The sequence below is a fragment of the Triticum urartu genome, chromosome 5A (genome assembly GCF_056163025.1).
Source record: "Triticum urartu cultivar PI428250 chromosome 5A, HENAU_Tu73, whole genome shotgun sequence".
Classification (NCBI taxonomy): Eukaryota; Viridiplantae; Streptophyta; class Magnoliopsida; order Poales; family Poaceae; genus Triticum; species Triticum urartu.
Window position 1 is genome coordinate 506,248,663 of NC_141877.1, and position 16,660 is coordinate 506,265,322.

Sequence of the window (16,660 nt, forward strand, 5' to 3'; positions counted from 1 at the left end):
CTGGGCTGGCTAAGCTTGCTCTCTAGCGAGGCTATCGACCTCATGGATCCGGTTCACGCTAGTACAGGCCAGTTTCACGTGTACGTGTGTTTATATGTGTGCATCAGGTATAAAAACGGCTCTGCTTTTGTCTGCCACCTTCCACGACCATGTAAATAACGGCTTCTTTGGTCATTTGAATAATTCTTGTCACAAATTGTATCAGGGGTAAAGTCGTATTTTCAGGTGCCATTTAACACCGTTAGTAGTTAAAATGGATGAAAGTGTCACAAAAGGAACAAAATTTAAACTTTGTGTTATATATGGAAGAAGAAGAAAAATCGGTGTCGAATAGGGCAAGAAAATTTAAGACAATGTTAAATAAGGAATTCTCTCTTTACCTATCAACAATACCGCTTTTTTTGATCTGGTTTATTAGTCTTCTTAGTCAAATTTTCATCATCATTTGACTACCAACAGGAGAGTTATATGTAATAACAGAGAATATAATTAACCCAGGTCATATTTTAGCCCAGAATAAAAGAGATAAACCCGGTGGAGGAAGTACATAACATTAGATACATTGTGGGACATATCTTTACATTTGTATATACTCCTATTTTGGTATTACAGATATAAGTAGTTTTCTTTTTAAACTTGATCAAAGTTTTTAAATTTTAGATTTTTTTAAAAATGTATATACACTACATTATAAAATGGAGTGAGTAAAATATATATGCTACTCAAACACCAAAAGGGCCTCATTTTGGATCTCAGGGCTCTCGAGTCTTAACACTGTTATATTTGCACTCCTCCCTTGACCCCAATTTGGTTTTGACTTTTGACCCTTTTACTGAGCTTGACCATGTTGGTCACAAACTCATAATGTGATCACCACGTTGATCTCACGTGCCATTCATACTTTTCTCCCATCTCCGTCCACTTCTCCCACTTTACCCCATATCACCGTTGACCACTTTCTTCCCATATTCACGCAGTTCACCAGACTAGCAGAAGACGAGAACTACAAAATTCGTACTGCCTCCGGTGAAGGATGAATGCGAATTCATCCAAGATGGAGTGGTGAATAGCAACGGCAAAAGTTCTTTGTTGAATTTCTTTTCCCAAGATTAGAGTATTCGTATTCCTTTGAATATCCGTTTCGGTCTAGACAAACTTCATGAACAATACATGGAGTATAGCGAGAAATGACGATTAGATGTTTCTTCATCTTGACACATAGTAGTATCACTGTTCCGAAATACACGACTTGCCAGTCATGTTTTTCTATCTTTGACCACTAAGCAGTAGAAAAAATTATTGAAATTTGTACCTCTAGATTCATCATGGAAACGGGTTGCACAATACAATTTGATATGTAATATTTTTTGCGACATAGTTTGATATATTATTAACTTACATAGTCATGCTATAGTTAACAGTCAAAGGTGCTTATTAAAGACCTAAATAAAATCTAAAACGGGAAGTATACATTTTGTTCATGTGAGAGTGAATGGAATTTCTACTAGATTGAAGCTCCGTGGACAGATAGTCATAGCATCGCCACGGAGCGGAGCCTGTGGAGCGCCCTTCCAGGCACTCCCCAAATTAGAACCTCCACTCCGGCATGGAGTTGGAAAGTGAAGAGAGTCCAAATAGGCCCTTACTAACATGATATAGTTTTCTTTGCTACAACATCTACGACACCAAATTAGTTTCACTATATATTTCATAACATATATTTTTTATACTTTATATATTTAATGTTGTAAATATTAATAATTTTTTCTATGAAGTTGGTCAAACTTAAAAAAGTTTTGACCCTTGGCAAACCTAGAACTTCCGCTATTTCAAACAGGAATACATTTGTGTTCTTGCAGATACTACTCAACTAGCAGCCAAACACATAGGAAAGTCAAAAGATTGACCACAATAACAAACAAAAAACACACGGAGTGCACAGGACATTTGCTACTACTACCACACAACCAGAGAAAGCAGATAAAATCGTAGTAATACTTTTGGGCATGTCAACCTTTTCTACTCAATTGTCGACACTAAATACTTCTCTACACCAGTTTCCAAATTTCAATCCAACCCAAAATCCCCAACATCATATATGAGACATTGCACAAGAACGAAAGAAAGAAAGAAGAAAATCAGATCAGGCAAAAGTTCTAACCTAGTCTTGGATTCGAGTTTGTTCTATCACTATGGAGGCATAACGCTGCCGTGCCGTGCTACTCTTCGGAGCTGGAGTCCGTCAGGGCCTCGCCGTCGTAGTCGTCCTCCAGGCCCTGGGTCTGGCCGTCGGCGCCCTCGCTCCGGCCGTCGGCTTGTTGCTGGTCCTGTGGCTCCCCGCCGGCGGCGACGAACTGCATCGGGCTGTAGCACGGCTGCTGCTGGTAGTTGGCGACGTTGATGGCCTGTGCGCCGGGGAAGTTGTTGAACTCTGCAGGGTTGGGCGGGAACGGCCAGTATTGCATCGGCTGGTTGGGCGCGCCTCCGGCGGCGGGCGGCTGCTGAAGCATCCACATGCCTGCAGGGGAAACCATCTGCTTGCCGTCGCCGGATGCCGGCACCCGTATGGTGAAGAACGGGATGCCGCCTCCCGCGGGCGCCGCCGCGGCCGAGACGGGGGCGAGGCCGCTGGACACCGAAATCGCGCCGTTGCCTTGCAGGAGGGGGTCGGCGGCCACGGGGTAGTAGGCCGCGGGGGGCGCCGCGACGAGCGGCCCCGCGCCGCCCGCCGCGCGCGTCGGCTGGAGCTTGCGCCGCTTGGACGCCGGCCCCGCGCCGTCGGCCCCCGCGGCGGAGGCCGACTCGGTGGGGATGCGGAGCACGCCGTCGACGGTGGTGGCGATCGCGGGCACCGTCCCCGTGCCCGTGGCGGCGACGATGGCAGGCTCCGACTGCTGCAGGAGCCAGCGGATGGTGTCGCCGTCCGTCTTGTGGCCGAGCTCGCGCGTGAGCTGCGCGACCCTGGCCGCGCAGGGCGCCGCCATGCGGATGCGCCGCCCGCGGCCCTCGACTTTCGTGTGCCGGTCGCGGTTCCGCGGCGGGAGCGCGACGGCGAGGCCGCCCAGGAACTCCCCCGGCGCCTGCTCCGGCTTGGGCACGACGGGCCCGTGCGCGGCCGCCGGGACCACCGCTATGGCCAGCGGCGCATTGCTGGCCGGCACCGGCGCCGCCGACGGGGCGTCGTGGTAGCGCGCGTCCGTGGCCTGCTCGCCATTGCCCTGCAGCTGCGACTCCATGGAAGATCGGATTTGGGGGGTTTTGCTTCGCTTGGGCTCCCTCCCTCTTCGGTTACGGCTTGGCGGCGGCGGCGGGCGGCGTCTCGGCGAGTTCTTTGGCAGGAGAGGTTGGTTATCGCTGGGCGGTGGGGCCGCGGATAGGGTTTTAGGGGCCACCGCTCGCTCCGCCGGGCAATGGGCCCTGCTGGTGGGGACTGCACAATTCGGCCCATCAAAAATAAAGATGATATTAAGCATGTTCTATTTCAGTGCGCGGAAGCAAAGGAAATTTGGCTCAAACTCGGCTTGATAGAAGTGGTCGAAGAAGCTTGTGAGGTTGATGGTCCGGTTGTGTTGTTCTGATTTTTTTTGTTAGCAGAGAGGTTTATAAGAATCCAATCCAATTGATGCATCTGTGAAGTACATGAGAGAAACAGTTTCGACGTCGGCCTCATACATTTGGTGGAGAAGAAGACAGACGGGCCATGCAGAAAGCTTGCCGTCCTTGTCGCATGCAACACTATCAATTCAAGTTTTGGTGTCAAGTTTTGTTAAAGCATCAGGTAAAGTGTCCCAACCAAAGTCGAGTATCTGGAATCGAGCGACTGATGGATTTATCTCTGTAAATGTTGCTGCAAAGTATGATATTGACATGGGTTCTAGAGCTATCGGTGTGGAGATTAGAGGTCACTAATATTCTTCAGAACGCGCGGGGGGGTGGGGGGGAGGGGGGGGGGGGTGTTCGCATGACAACTGCTCGAGGACATATGCATCCAAGCAAGCTCATTCGACAACGTTCAATTCACATATTGTCCAAGGAAAGCAAATCGTGTGGCGCATATGTTAGCCCGGGAGTGTAATTCAGTGAAGTGTTTTTGGGCTGCTGATCCCCCTACCTTTATTTTTATCGCTGTTAATTGACGATGTAAGTGTGATTTAAATTAATATAGTAAGTCATAATGGCATTCCATAAAAAAGATGGGAAAATAGCAACTGGCAAACGTTCGCTGGGGGGCCAATCCCAGCGAACGCGCTCTCTCGCGTTGGATCGAAGGTACGTCAGATTTCGAGACTACTTCACTTTAAGATAAAATATAGCAAACACAATACCATTGAAAACATCTTCAGCCACTGCATTTGCTAGTGACGCGACCCTATACCTAGGAGAGTTGGGTTTGAATCTCAGTATCCCTTTTTTTCTTGTTTAACGAGATGACAATTTTTCTAGAAAAAACTAACATGGCAGTTTATAAATTTTTGAACTATGCCACATGGCAATTTAAACATTCCCCCCTTTTTTTGTTTTATTTTGAACAGTCAAGTTTTGTTTTTGTACATGACTTTTTTTATTATTAAGGATGGCAGTTTTTATCATAAAGAGATGAGTTTTTTTTATTAAGAGATGACATTTTTCTCATTAAAAGATGGCATTTTATATTCAGAGATGACATCTTTTACTATTAAGAGGTGACATTTTTTTATTATTAATAGATGTCATTTTTTGTTTATTAAGAGATGACATTTTTACTTATTAAGAGATGGCATTTTTATATTGAGAGATGTAATCGTATATTAAAACATGACACTTTTTATTTCTTTAAATATGGAAATTTTATATTAAGAAGAGATGGCATTTTTATTATTAAGAGATGACATTTTTTATCATGACATTTTTTCTTCTTCTTTTGTTGACATGGTAACTCAAATTGTAGGACCATGGCAAGTTTAAATACATTTTTTAACATCCATAGTTACTTTTTTATATTAGAAAACGTCATTTTTCACAAATTCAAAGCATGCCGTTTTCAAAATTTAGGGTTTCATAGTTTTGTAATAAAATATTCTTTTTGGAGTTTATGGCATTGTTTGCCGCCATTAGGCTGGCCCGAAAGTGTGAGTCGCTAGGTTTTCAAAAGGCCTGAGACATAACCTTTCGGCCTAGCTAGATACTTATTGCGCAGCATGATTTGCCAAACATCATCCTTAGTAAGAAGTGTGAACAACCATTTACTAAGTAGTGGACCATTCTGAACCCGCAGGTCATGAATGCCAAGGCCACCTTGATCTTTTCGCCTACAGAAAACACTCCATTTGCCAGTCTGTATTTCTTCTTTTATTCATCTTCTGGCCAAAAGAATCTGGATCTAAAATATTCCGGTCTTTACGGGACCCCCTTTGAAAGTTGGAAAAAAGAGAGAATATAGAGAATCATATTTGTGAGAACAAAGTTTATCAAGACCAGTCGTCCTCCAACTGAGACCAATTTGCCTTTCCAACAGAGACCACCCCCACCCCCCTTTCTTTTCAACACATGTCTACCTTTTTCAGTACACATTGTACATTTTTATTATACATCTATTTCAAGAAATTGTGCATGACATTTAGGAAAATGTTTATACAGTGTAAAATGATGTTCATGTAATTCAAAAAAAGTTTTGTAACATTCGAAAAATTATACGTGACATTTTAAACCTATCTTCATATGTTCTTGTTTTACAAAAATATGTCCGTGATATTTTATAAAATGCTTATACACTATAAAAATGTCACGTAATTCAACATTTGAAAAATGTTCACACATTTTGAAAAATTATTTGTGACATTAAAAAATATATCTATACAATCTAAAAAAGAGTTCCCGTTATTAAAAGTAATTGCAGGTGACATTTGAAAAATGTCCATGCGTTTCAAAAATTGTGTGTGACATTTTAAAAATTGGTTATACATCATAGAAAACTGCTCGAGTAATTCAAGAAAAAGTTCATGCCATTCCAAAAATTATACGTGACATTTTAGGCCAATGTTCATATATTCACATGTTACGAAAATATGTTAGTGAAATGTTTTAAAAATGTTTATACAATGTACAAAAATGTTAGTGTGGAAGATGATTCGTGCCTTTTAAAAATGCTCAGGTGTGCTTAAATTTTTTAACACGTATTAAAAAAAAGTGAGCCATGTATTTGAAATGCAAATGTAAATCATGTATTAAAAAATTTTTAACGTGTTCCAAAAAATGTTATATGTGTACATTTTTCAAATGTCACATACATTTATAATGAATTAATTGAACTTGTTTTACATTGTATAAATGTTTTGAGAATGTCTGAAACATTTTGTCAAACTGCCTGAACATTTTTCCAATGTTGAATTATGCGAACATTTTTTTTACATTGTATAAACATTTTTTGAAAATTTCACGCACATTGAAACACGTGAACATTTTTCAAATGCTGGTACATTTATTTTAATTTATATTTGAAAATGTCGACAGGCATGGCCATTTGTGAAACGTTGAATTATGTGAACATTTTTACATTGTATAAGGAAAGCGTTTGGTTTCAATCGGATGATCTCTCGCTCACGCAAACCTCCTCGTACTCACGCCGCGTGTCCTCGGTACTCGTGGAGCCCGCATCACGTACACCCACGTCTCGTTATCTCTCCCCCCCTCCCAAGCGAGATCTCCTTTTTCCTCTGGTTCTGCTCCTTTTCTTCCCCAAATCACGCAATCCTCTTCTCGTCTCTCACCTCAAACTCTTTCTCTCCGCGCACACATGGTTTCTTTTCGGCATGATCGATGCTGCGAAGCTCCCTCAAGATGCTCCAATCGATGAAGTATAAGTCGGCGGCTGTGTTGCGATTTTCAGCACTCTGTCGGCTTGGGGGCTGTCATGCAGCACAGGGCGGCAGCGGATCCCGGTGCTACAATGCAGCTGCTCGGCGGTGGATCCCGGTGCTGCGATACAATGACTCATCGACGGATCTGGTACTGCGATGCAGCTACTCGCCGGTGACTCCCGGTACTGCAAGTCGGATGGGGGCGCCATGGTGCAGTGTCATTGGCGTTGCGATGCAACGCTCATCAGCGGCTGCCGGCGCTGCGATGTAGCTGCTCGACGGCGGCACCCGGTGTAGTAAGACGTATGGGGGTGCAACGGCGCAGGGTAATTGTTGATGCGATGGAGTGCTCATCAGTGGCTGCCAGTGCTACTATGTCGTGGCTACAGTGGAGCTTCGCCGGAGCCGTGAGTGCTGCATTGGAGCTCCGCTGATGTGACCGCCACCAACGTGTTGATCGGATGGTTGGCTAAGCGGTTGATTTCTCTAGCTGATTCGTAGCAGACGCCTGTTATATAACCATTTTTTTAAATGTCCAGAACATTTTTTCTAAAAGTTTTGCTAAGTCTTAGTCGACTGATACTTCGTTGAGTCTCAGTCGATGCTATATACCTTCGATCTTAAAGCTTGACAAAATGACTTATTCAATGGGGGGATGGACAGTTAGCCCAGCCCGACAGAGAGGTTCTTATTAAGGCGGTGGCCCAAGCGCTGCCAACTTACATTATGGGGGTCTTTAAGCTCCCATATTCGGTCTGTGACGACCTCACGAGGATGGCCAGGAACTCTTATTGGGGATCATCGAAAGGGAAATGGAAAGTTCATTGGAGAGGATGGGACTATCTTATGAAACCCAAGGATAGGGGTGGTGCAGGTTTTCGAGATTTTCGCTTATTCAACCAAGCTCTACTTGCTCGACGGGCATGGAGATTAATGTCCAGGCCGGACAGTCTATGTGCGCAGGTGCTTAAGGCAAGATACTATCCAGACAGAAAGCTTGAGGATACTGTCTTTGTGGGTAATGCTTCATCTTCGTGGCAGGCCATCAGTCATGGTTTGGAGTTGTTGAAGAAGGGATTTGCGAGTTGGCAATAGAAGAAGTATAAGAGTGTGGCGTGACAATTGGATCCTAAGACCCTACTCTTATAAACTGATTTCACCGCAAGGGAGGTGCCGGATAAGATTCGTATCAGATTTATTAAATGAGAACGAATCTTGGAAAGTTGATCCGATCTCAAAGTATTTCGTTGCTGCGGATGTGGAAGAAATTCTAAAAATCAGAGTATTGCCGAGACTAGGTGAGGACGTAATTGCATGGGGGCCAGGAAAACTGGGAATATTTACTGTTAAAAGTGCCTATCAGATGACGTTTGATGAGATGCACATGGTCACAGCAGCGTCATCCAGTACGCCACCAAACGGATCCAGGACATGTTGGAAGTATATTTGGTGTGGAGGAACGTCGTGCCCATCCTGGGCGACGGCTGCGTGTTTATATAGCCAGGTCGCGACCTCCTGGTATAGCGTACAAAGTTGGTTCAAATTACAACTTGGAGAAGAAGGGATAGAGGAGGTTACAAGGATAAACGCATATGAGCTAGATCCTAGTCTATCTTCGGTTGGAAACCTCCTGGCGATGGTTATCTGAACCTGTCACGTACGGCACTTAGGCGTGACCAATATTTCGTTCAACACCCTCCCTTAATCACAACTTGGTCAAGTTGAGATTACGCTTGAACTCTTCAAAATTTTGTGTAGGTAAAGCTTTGGTGAATCCATCTGCAACCTGATCACGCGAGTGAATGAAGCGAATTTCCAACTGCTTGTTTGCAACTCGTTCTCTAACAAAGTGGAAATCAATCTCAATATGTTTTGTCCTTGCATGAAAGACAGGGTTAGCAGACAGATAAGTAGCACCAAGATTATCACACCATAAACATGGAGCTTGGGTAGTCTTTACACCAAGCTCTCGCAGCATGGACTGGACCCAAATAATTTCAGCTGTGGCATTTGCCAAGGCCTTATACTCAGCTTCAGTACTGGATCTGGATACAGTGGCTTGTTTCTTTGCACACCATGATATTAAGTTTGGACCAAAAAACACTGCAAAACCATCAGTAGATCGTCTATCATCTAAACAACCTGCCCAGTCAGAATCAGAGAATGCACTGGCAAGTGTAGATGAAGACTTGTTGAAAGTGAGACCAAGATTAACTGTATCTTTTACATATCTCACTATACGTTTAGCAGCTGTCCAATGAGTTGTAGTAGGTGCATGAAGAAACTGACAAACCTTGTTTACTGCAAATGAAAGATCAGGTCTTGTCAAAGTTAGATACTGAAGTGCACCTACCAAGCTCCTGTACCTGGTACTGTCATCTTGACCCAAGGGCTTTCCTTCTGTAAGTGACAACTTTTCTACGCTGGACAGTGGAGTTGGGGAAGATTTACATCCTTGTAACCCAGCTCTTCTCACCAGATCAGTAGCATACTTTTCCTGAGAGAAATGAAGACTATTGCCTTGTTTCTTGACTTCAATCCCTAGGAAGAAGTGCAAGTCACCCAGATCCTTGAGAGCAAACTCAGCATTTAAATCCTTCAACAGTCCTGATATAGCCTCATTAGATGAGCTTGTGACAATAATATCATCAACATATATAAGAACGAATATGGATGTTTTCATCTTGTTGTAAATAAACAAGGATGTGTCAGACTTAGAAGGAACAAAGCCAAGAGTTTGCAATTTGTAACTTAGTCTGGAGTACCACGCCCTAGGGGCTTGTTTGAGTCCATATAATGCTTTATCAAGCTTGCACACATGAAAGGGTTTGTTCTTATTCTCAAAACCAGGAGGTTGTTTCATATATACTTCCTCTTCCAGAACGCCATGCAGAAACGCATTCTTTACATCTAGCTGTCGAAGGCTCCATCCCCTGGAAACAGCAATAGAGAGCACAAGACGAATGGTTGCAGTTTTAACAACTGGACTAAAGGTGTCCTCATAGTCAATGTTGTATCGTTGTTTAAAGCCTTTTGCAACAAGTCTGGCTTTGTAGCGATCAATGGTTCCATCAGCCTTCTTTTTGACTCTAAAAACCCACTTGCAATCAATTAAATTTTTACCATGCCGTGGAGGAACCAGATGCCATGCTTTATTTTGCAGGAGCGCCATGTATTCTTCTTCCATGTCTGTCTTCCAATTCTTGTCACCGAGCGCCTCTCCAAGAGTACTAGGTTCTTCTGTAGAACAAACGAGACTGAACTTTGTTAATTGTTTGTAATTTACTGGTTTGGTTACCCTTTTTGAAGACGTGTTCGCGGAGCAGTAGGCACAGAAGTTGGTGCAGAAGATCCTGCTGCTGTAGCAACAGGACTTGCAGATCCCGAGGCTGATCCCGTAGCATCCCCCGCGTCGCTGCCAGCCAGACCGGATGGATCGTCTGCGCCGGCACGGGGTGGAGGTGTTGGAGAGGCAGCTGGGTCAGGCACATAAGATCCTGGGCCGCTGGACACGTTCGACACAGGCCTATCAGGGCACAATGATGAGGCGGACCCAGGTGGAGCCACACCGGATCGCGCGCCAGCTGACGGGGCCGAATCCACCCGGGAATCCGCGCCTGTCTCTTGTCGGGCCAGAGCGACCCTGGGAGCCGCGCCTGTCTCCTGGGGGCGGACGTAGTGGCGGGGCCCATCAGCAGGCCAGCGAGCCTCGGTGCGCCGCATGGGGGCGTCTGACTGGGGTGGGTTGGATAGGTCGCCCGCGGGACCGCTGCTGGGCCGGCTGTCAGGCGGCGCGGAGACCCACGTGCTGCCCCCTGGCGGCAGCTCAGATCCCGAAGGAGATCCGCTGGCAGACTGCGGTGGAACTGATCCCGAGGCGGATCTGTCCCCCAGCCCTGGACACATAAAATGTTGCATATTTAACAGATTTTCTTCACTGTTTTGGATATTTGCTGCACCATTTTCTCCGTAGTTTTCATCTGCATCATCATAAAACTCATGCAAAGGGTTATGATCATTAGTCAACGGTGAATCATTACAATCATTATCCCCATGAGAGATGCCCGTAAGACTAGATGATAGAAGAAGGATTTCTTTTCGAAGGAGTGCACCGGCATTAGGATGAAGTTCGGAGAAAGGAAATTTTGTCTCATCAAACACGACGTCGCGAGAAATATAAACGCGACCAGTGGAGATGTCAAGACACTTGACACCTTTGTGTTGAGTGCTATAGCCAAGGAACGCACATTGCTTGGAGCGAAACATGAGTTTGCGGTTGTTTTAGGGTCGGAGATTTGGCCAACAAGCGCAACCAAACACACGAAGTGTTGTATAGTCGGGTTTGGTGTGAAGAAGACGCTCAATGGGAGTTTCATAGTTTATGACACGGCTAGGAAGCATATTTATGATATGGACCGCAGCAAGAAAGGCCTCGTCCCAAAACTTTAGGGGCATGGAGGCACCGTCCAAAAGTGCTAGACCGACTTCAACGATGTGTCTGTGTTTGCGTTCAGCGGACCCATTCTGTTAATGGGCATGAGGACATGACACGTGATGAGATACGCCAATTTTCTGGAAGAACGAGTTTTGCTTCTCGTATTCCCCTCCCCAATCAAATTGGAGAGCAAGGATTTTGCAATCAAACAGGCGCTCAACGAGAGCTTGGAAGTTCAGAAACACTTGGAACACATCGGACCTTTTCTTAAGAAGATAGATCCATGAAAACTTGCTATAATCATCTATGAAACTCACATAATACGTATGCCTACCAACAGAGGAGGGGGCAGGACCCCACACATCAGAAAACACAAGCTGTAAAGGCTTGGTGGAGATGCTAGTAGAAACTGGATAAGGTAATTGGTGGCTTTTAGCCTTTTGACAAGAATCACAAATTGTTTCAACATCACGCTCTCCAACATACGGGAGCTTATTTTTCCTAAGCAATCGCTCAACTAAAGAAAACGATGCATGTCCTAAACGATCGTGCCATCGTGTTGAAGACACTTTGATGGCACTGAAAACTTGTTTATTGAATCTTCTAATCTCCGGAATCAAGGGGTAAAGCCCACGAACGCATCTACCTCGATATAGCACCTTCTTCGTTGCCTGATCCTTGATCAAAAGAAGTAAGGGTGAAACTCAAGGAAGACATTGTTGTCAATGGCAATGCGATGAACGGAAAGAAGACTTTTTGAAGCACTGGGAACATGCAGAATTTTTCTGATATGAATTTTTCGAAGAGGGGTTTTAATGATTGAGTGACCAACGTGACTAATTTTCATACCTTCTCCACTTGCTGTGTGGATGTGATCTTTGCCACGGTACTTGTCGCGCATGGTCACCTTTTCCAGCTCTCCGGTGATGTGGTTCGTGGCGCCGCTGTCGACGTACCAGTTGGTGTCAACGCCGTAGGAGCCATCAGCGACTCCGGCCACCTTCTCGTCCTGGGAGGAGTCATCTTCATCCTCCTCAAAACGGTACCAGCAATCCTTTGCCGAGTGTCCCGGCTTGCCACAGATTTGGCACCTGATTGTGTCAGGGCGTGATCTGTTGTTGGAGGAGTTGCTGCGCCAGCCTCGGTTGTGTGTGAAGGAAGGCCGGCCGCCGCGGGTGTTGTTGGCGCCGCTGCTGTTGCCGGTGCCAGCGCCCTTGCCCTTGCCGTTCCGAGGCGGCCCGCGGTAGCAAGAGCCTCCGCCCCGACCACGAGTGGCGACGTTGGCTGATGACTTGAAGCCACCTCCGCCGCCAGCTCCCTGGAAGAGAGCCACCCGCTGGTCGAAATTGCTCATTTGCCCGAACAGCTCGTCGAGGGTGACCGGGGTGGTGCGGGCGTTGAGGGCGGACACCAACGGCTGGTACTCCATGTCAAGCGCATTGAGGATGTACGAGATCAACTCACCATCCTGCAACGGCTTGCCAGCCGCGGCGAGCTCATCGGCAATCCCCCGCATGTGCACGAAGAAGGTTGCCACCGATTGCGTTCCTTTCTGCGCATTTGTGAGGGCGGCGTGGATGTTGTTGATGCGGGACAGCGACGTCGACGAGAACATGCTCGCCAGCGCCGTCCAGAGTTCGCGTGCATGCGCGATGGAGGTGACCTGCAGTAGCACCTCTTTGGACAGGTTATTCACAAGATAACCGAGTACCTGCTGATCCTCACGGAACCAGACGGCGTGAAGTGGATTTGGGATGGTTTCCTCCTTTCCATCCTTGTCCTTGCTGACGACGAACTCGGCCGGCTCCGCCACGCTTCCATCAACGTACCCGAAGACTCCAGCTCCTCTCGGCTGCGGCGTGATCTGGGTGCGCCAGAGGATATAGTTGGTGCGGGTGAGGCGCTCGGTGATCTGGCCGGAGAGGGGGGAGGAGGTGGCGGCAGATGAGGCCATGGCAGGAAGCAGCGGTGGAGAGGAGGAAAAAAGCTAGATGGTAAGAGTTAGGCTCTGTATACCATGTGGAGGAACGTCGTGCCCATCCTGGGCGACGGTTGCGTGTTTATATAGCCAGGTCGCGACCTCCTGGTATAGCGTACAAAGTTGGTTCAGATTACAACTTGGAGAAGAAGGGATAGAGGAGGTTACAAGGATAAACGCATATGAGCTAGATCCTAGTCTATCTTCGGTTGGAAACCTCCTGACGATGGTTATCTGAACCTGTCACGTATGGCACTTATGCGTGACCAATATTTCGTTCAACATATAGAAATAAAAAAGAACAAGTACAGGTACAGTTACCAGGGTCCCAAAATATCAAAGACACAAAGGAGGAACATGAAACGCACAAATGCCTCTCAAACATATGCTCCAACTCAAAGTTTGAAACTCTAGGTTCATACAATTTTCAGATTATGAATAATTAGTTGCAGTTTGACACCCGTGGGCACCAAGGATTCTATATCGGGTGTCAAAGCAGGACCTGCGACGGCAAGGCATCTAATTTGTAAAGACGCGTTTGAACACAGCGGAGACGGCGAGCATCAGAACAAAGAAGGCGAATAGCAGAACGAACACAGCCCATGGAGCTTGCAAACCACCTAATAATAGGCGTTGTTGTGTCACCGAAGCCATGGATGGGGGTCTGAAATAACACAGATAGTATACTGGTCAAATATAATACGCACAACCACTTGTGGAAAATAAATATAATACACACAACTCTGAAAAATAATTAGCTTATTGTTCATGAAAAGTTGGCACTATACACATCACACATGATCAATAAGGATATAAGATGGGTTAAACTACCAACTCAGCTCAAGAAGGCTACTAAAGTTTTTTTGAATCGATTAAATATAAATTGTGATTTTTCATGATGAAAAAGTATAATGCAATTTACGCAGACTAAGATATGAGTTACATTTCTTTTTGCGTAGGTTAAGTACCGAGGTGGATGGTATAACAGCGGGAGAGATGAATTGCAAGATATGTCGGTGATACCACAAATTTGGTCAGATTGCCGAACCATTATACATGCACAAAGCCACTTTTTTTGGCGGAGCACACAGATAGTACACTCACAAATATATAGCAGATAGTAATGATTTATTTGGGCTTGAGGGTGCTAAATTAACATGTACTCCTTCCATTTTTATCATTTTATTAGCTTTGTCTGAAGTTAAAGTTTGTAAACTTTGACCAAGTTTATAGAATAACTATTAACATCTACAATACCAAATTAATACTACTGGATTCATCATTGAATGTATTTTTCACACCATATATAATTTTATTTATACTGTTCTCTATAAAATTGCTCAAACTTTATAAAGTTTAACTTGGGATAAGGCTAATAAGCATGGTATAAGATTTACTAGATTCGCTGGCCTAATTACTACTCCCTCCGGTCCAAAGTAAGTGTAGTGAATTCGAACTAAAAGCATGACACTTATTTTGGATAAAAACACCAATTGACAGTTATAATAGTTATATGATGTGATTTCTAGCAGAAAATTAAAGAATGTAATGGACCCTTTGGATTAAAACAGACACTGTAACTGTGCTGCTAGTTAGTACTGAAGGTCAGAACTAGAATGTCATGAACAAACAGGTATCCTAATCGGACATCCACACGAACTTACTTGCCACCATAAGCACCCAATGGCTCCGTCGTCTCGACGTAGGCGAACGTCCGGTAGTGGCGAGCCCCGCCCTTGACCTTGGCGAGCAGCGTCCCCTGGTCCTTGTCGCTGACCGTCACGTCGCATGGGGACGACAACAGCCGCGTGCCTTTCCGCCGGTGGTCGCGCAACGACGACCCTTGAAACGTGGTGACGTGCTCGCCGTGCACGAAGTGCGGCCGCGTGGGGTCTTGCGACCAGAGGCCGCACCGGCGAGTCCACCTCCCCTTCTCCCCTCGAACCCACACCCCGGTCGTGCTCGCGAAGGGATCGTGGACGACGACGGCCAGCCGCCCGCGCACCTCCGCCAGGTGGTAGTTATCGGAGCCGGCGGAAAGAGCAGGCGACGGCAAGGCGAAGCCGGCGACGCGCTCGTCGTCGTCGAGGCTTAAAGACACCACCCTCGCCGCGCCGCCCTTCGTGACCCAGTACGTCGTGCCGTCGACGCTGACGACGCCGGCTTTGAGGTTGCACCGCGCGCCGCCGGGGGTTGGCACCTCCCGCCACGTCGCCTCTTTTTCCACCGTGAGCACCTGCACGGCGTCGAAGTCGTAGGCCCTCTCGAAGGTGCAGGGGACGTGCACCACCTTGTACCGCCCGGACGTCGGGTGGTAGGCGAAGCTGTACGCCTTGTCCCACCTGCAGGAGCGTCGGTCGCCGGCGAGCTGGTCGCCGCACGGCAGCGGCGGGAGGGGCAGCGCCTCGCTGGTCACCGGGTTGACCAGGGCGACCTCGCCGCCGGTGCTCCCGCCGTTGTCGCTGACGCAGAGCAGGCCGTTGCACGTGCCGACCAGCTGCAGCTCGGCATCCCATTGGGAATACATGGGGGGCCTACCGCCGCTCCACAGCTCCCTGCAGCTCCCCGTGGGCGACGACGAGGTGTCATCGACGACGACGTAGGCGACGGCGGTGCGGGTGTTCCAGAGGAGGACCTTGGCGCGGCTGTGCATCTCCGTCGTGCGTTCGTCGACGGTCTCGCGCCAGAGCTTGCAGACGAGGCGGGCACGGCGGGCACGGCGCCGGGCGCAAGGTGGGAGCCGTTGCAGGACCGCCGCCAACACGTCCGTGGACGTGGAGAAATCCATGGCCGGACGCGTGATGTTTCTGCTAGGTTTCTTTTCGATCTTCCTGTTTGCATACATAGAGGCCCACGATGCCCTCCGTGGTTTCCGTTCCTCTTAACAAGGGCATAAATCCTCCCTGGTTGTCAAGCCTGTTACGATTTAATTTGGCTGTCAAGTGTCAAGTTTGGTTCCGATTTGGGACCGCGTCCAATCCGCTGGAAATCGATCACAAATTTCCCTCTCTCAACTCGTCTTCGTTTCGGAGCAGGAGGTGTATATACGGTTTAGGGTGTGGCTAGGTCCCAGTTGACTGAAATTTAACCAAGTCTTGATCAAATGATAATATATATATATATATATATATATATATAGTATAAACTAAAAAGATGCTTTTTACAAATCTCTTTTTTTACGAAGGAAATACTTGTATTACTCAATAATCAGGTCCTTACGATCATTCTCAACTATTTCCAGAACTTCTGGAGGACCAGAGCCAATCCACGTCAAGGTTCGACCCTCGACTCTACCAGAAGTAGCCAAACTATCACTAGCCTTATTCTGCAAACGCAAAACATGGTAATACAAGTATGTCGAAGACTCAAGAGATATCTAATCTCATTAACGAGAGAAGCATAAACCGAGCG

General features: G+C 46.7%; 2 protein-coding genes and 1 pseudogene across 2 annotated transcripts; all 3 read right to left on the reverse strand.

The window, feature by feature from the left end:
- Positions 1–1,972: 1,972 nt before the first annotated feature.
- LOC125556424 (transcription factor PCF2-like) lies at positions 1,973–3,780 on the reverse strand. Its single transcript, XM_048719163.2, has one exon. It carries the CDS (start codon positions 3,471–3,473, stop codon positions 2,220–2,222), a length of 1,254 nt encoding a protein of 417 aa, XP_048575120.2. The 5' UTR covers positions 3,474–3,780; the 3' UTR covers positions 1,973–2,219.
- Positions 3,781–12,174: 8,394 nt separating this feature from the next.
- Positions 12,175–12,886, reverse strand: LOC147972298 (uncharacterized; annotated as a pseudogene).
- Positions 12,887–13,746: 860 nt separating this feature from the next.
- Positions 13,747–16,132, reverse strand: LOC147972299 (F-box protein At3g07870-like). The gene is made up of 2 exons (XM_087523025.1): positions 14,914–16,132; positions 13,747–13,913 (listed from the first exon to the last, which is right to left on the reverse strand). Exons 1-2 carry the CDS (start codon positions 16,092–16,094, stop codon positions 13,769–13,771), a joined length of 1,326 nt encoding a protein of 441 aa, XP_087379151.1. The 5' UTR covers positions 16,095–16,132; the 3' UTR covers positions 13,747–13,768.
- Positions 16,133–16,660: the final 528 nt, after the last annotated feature.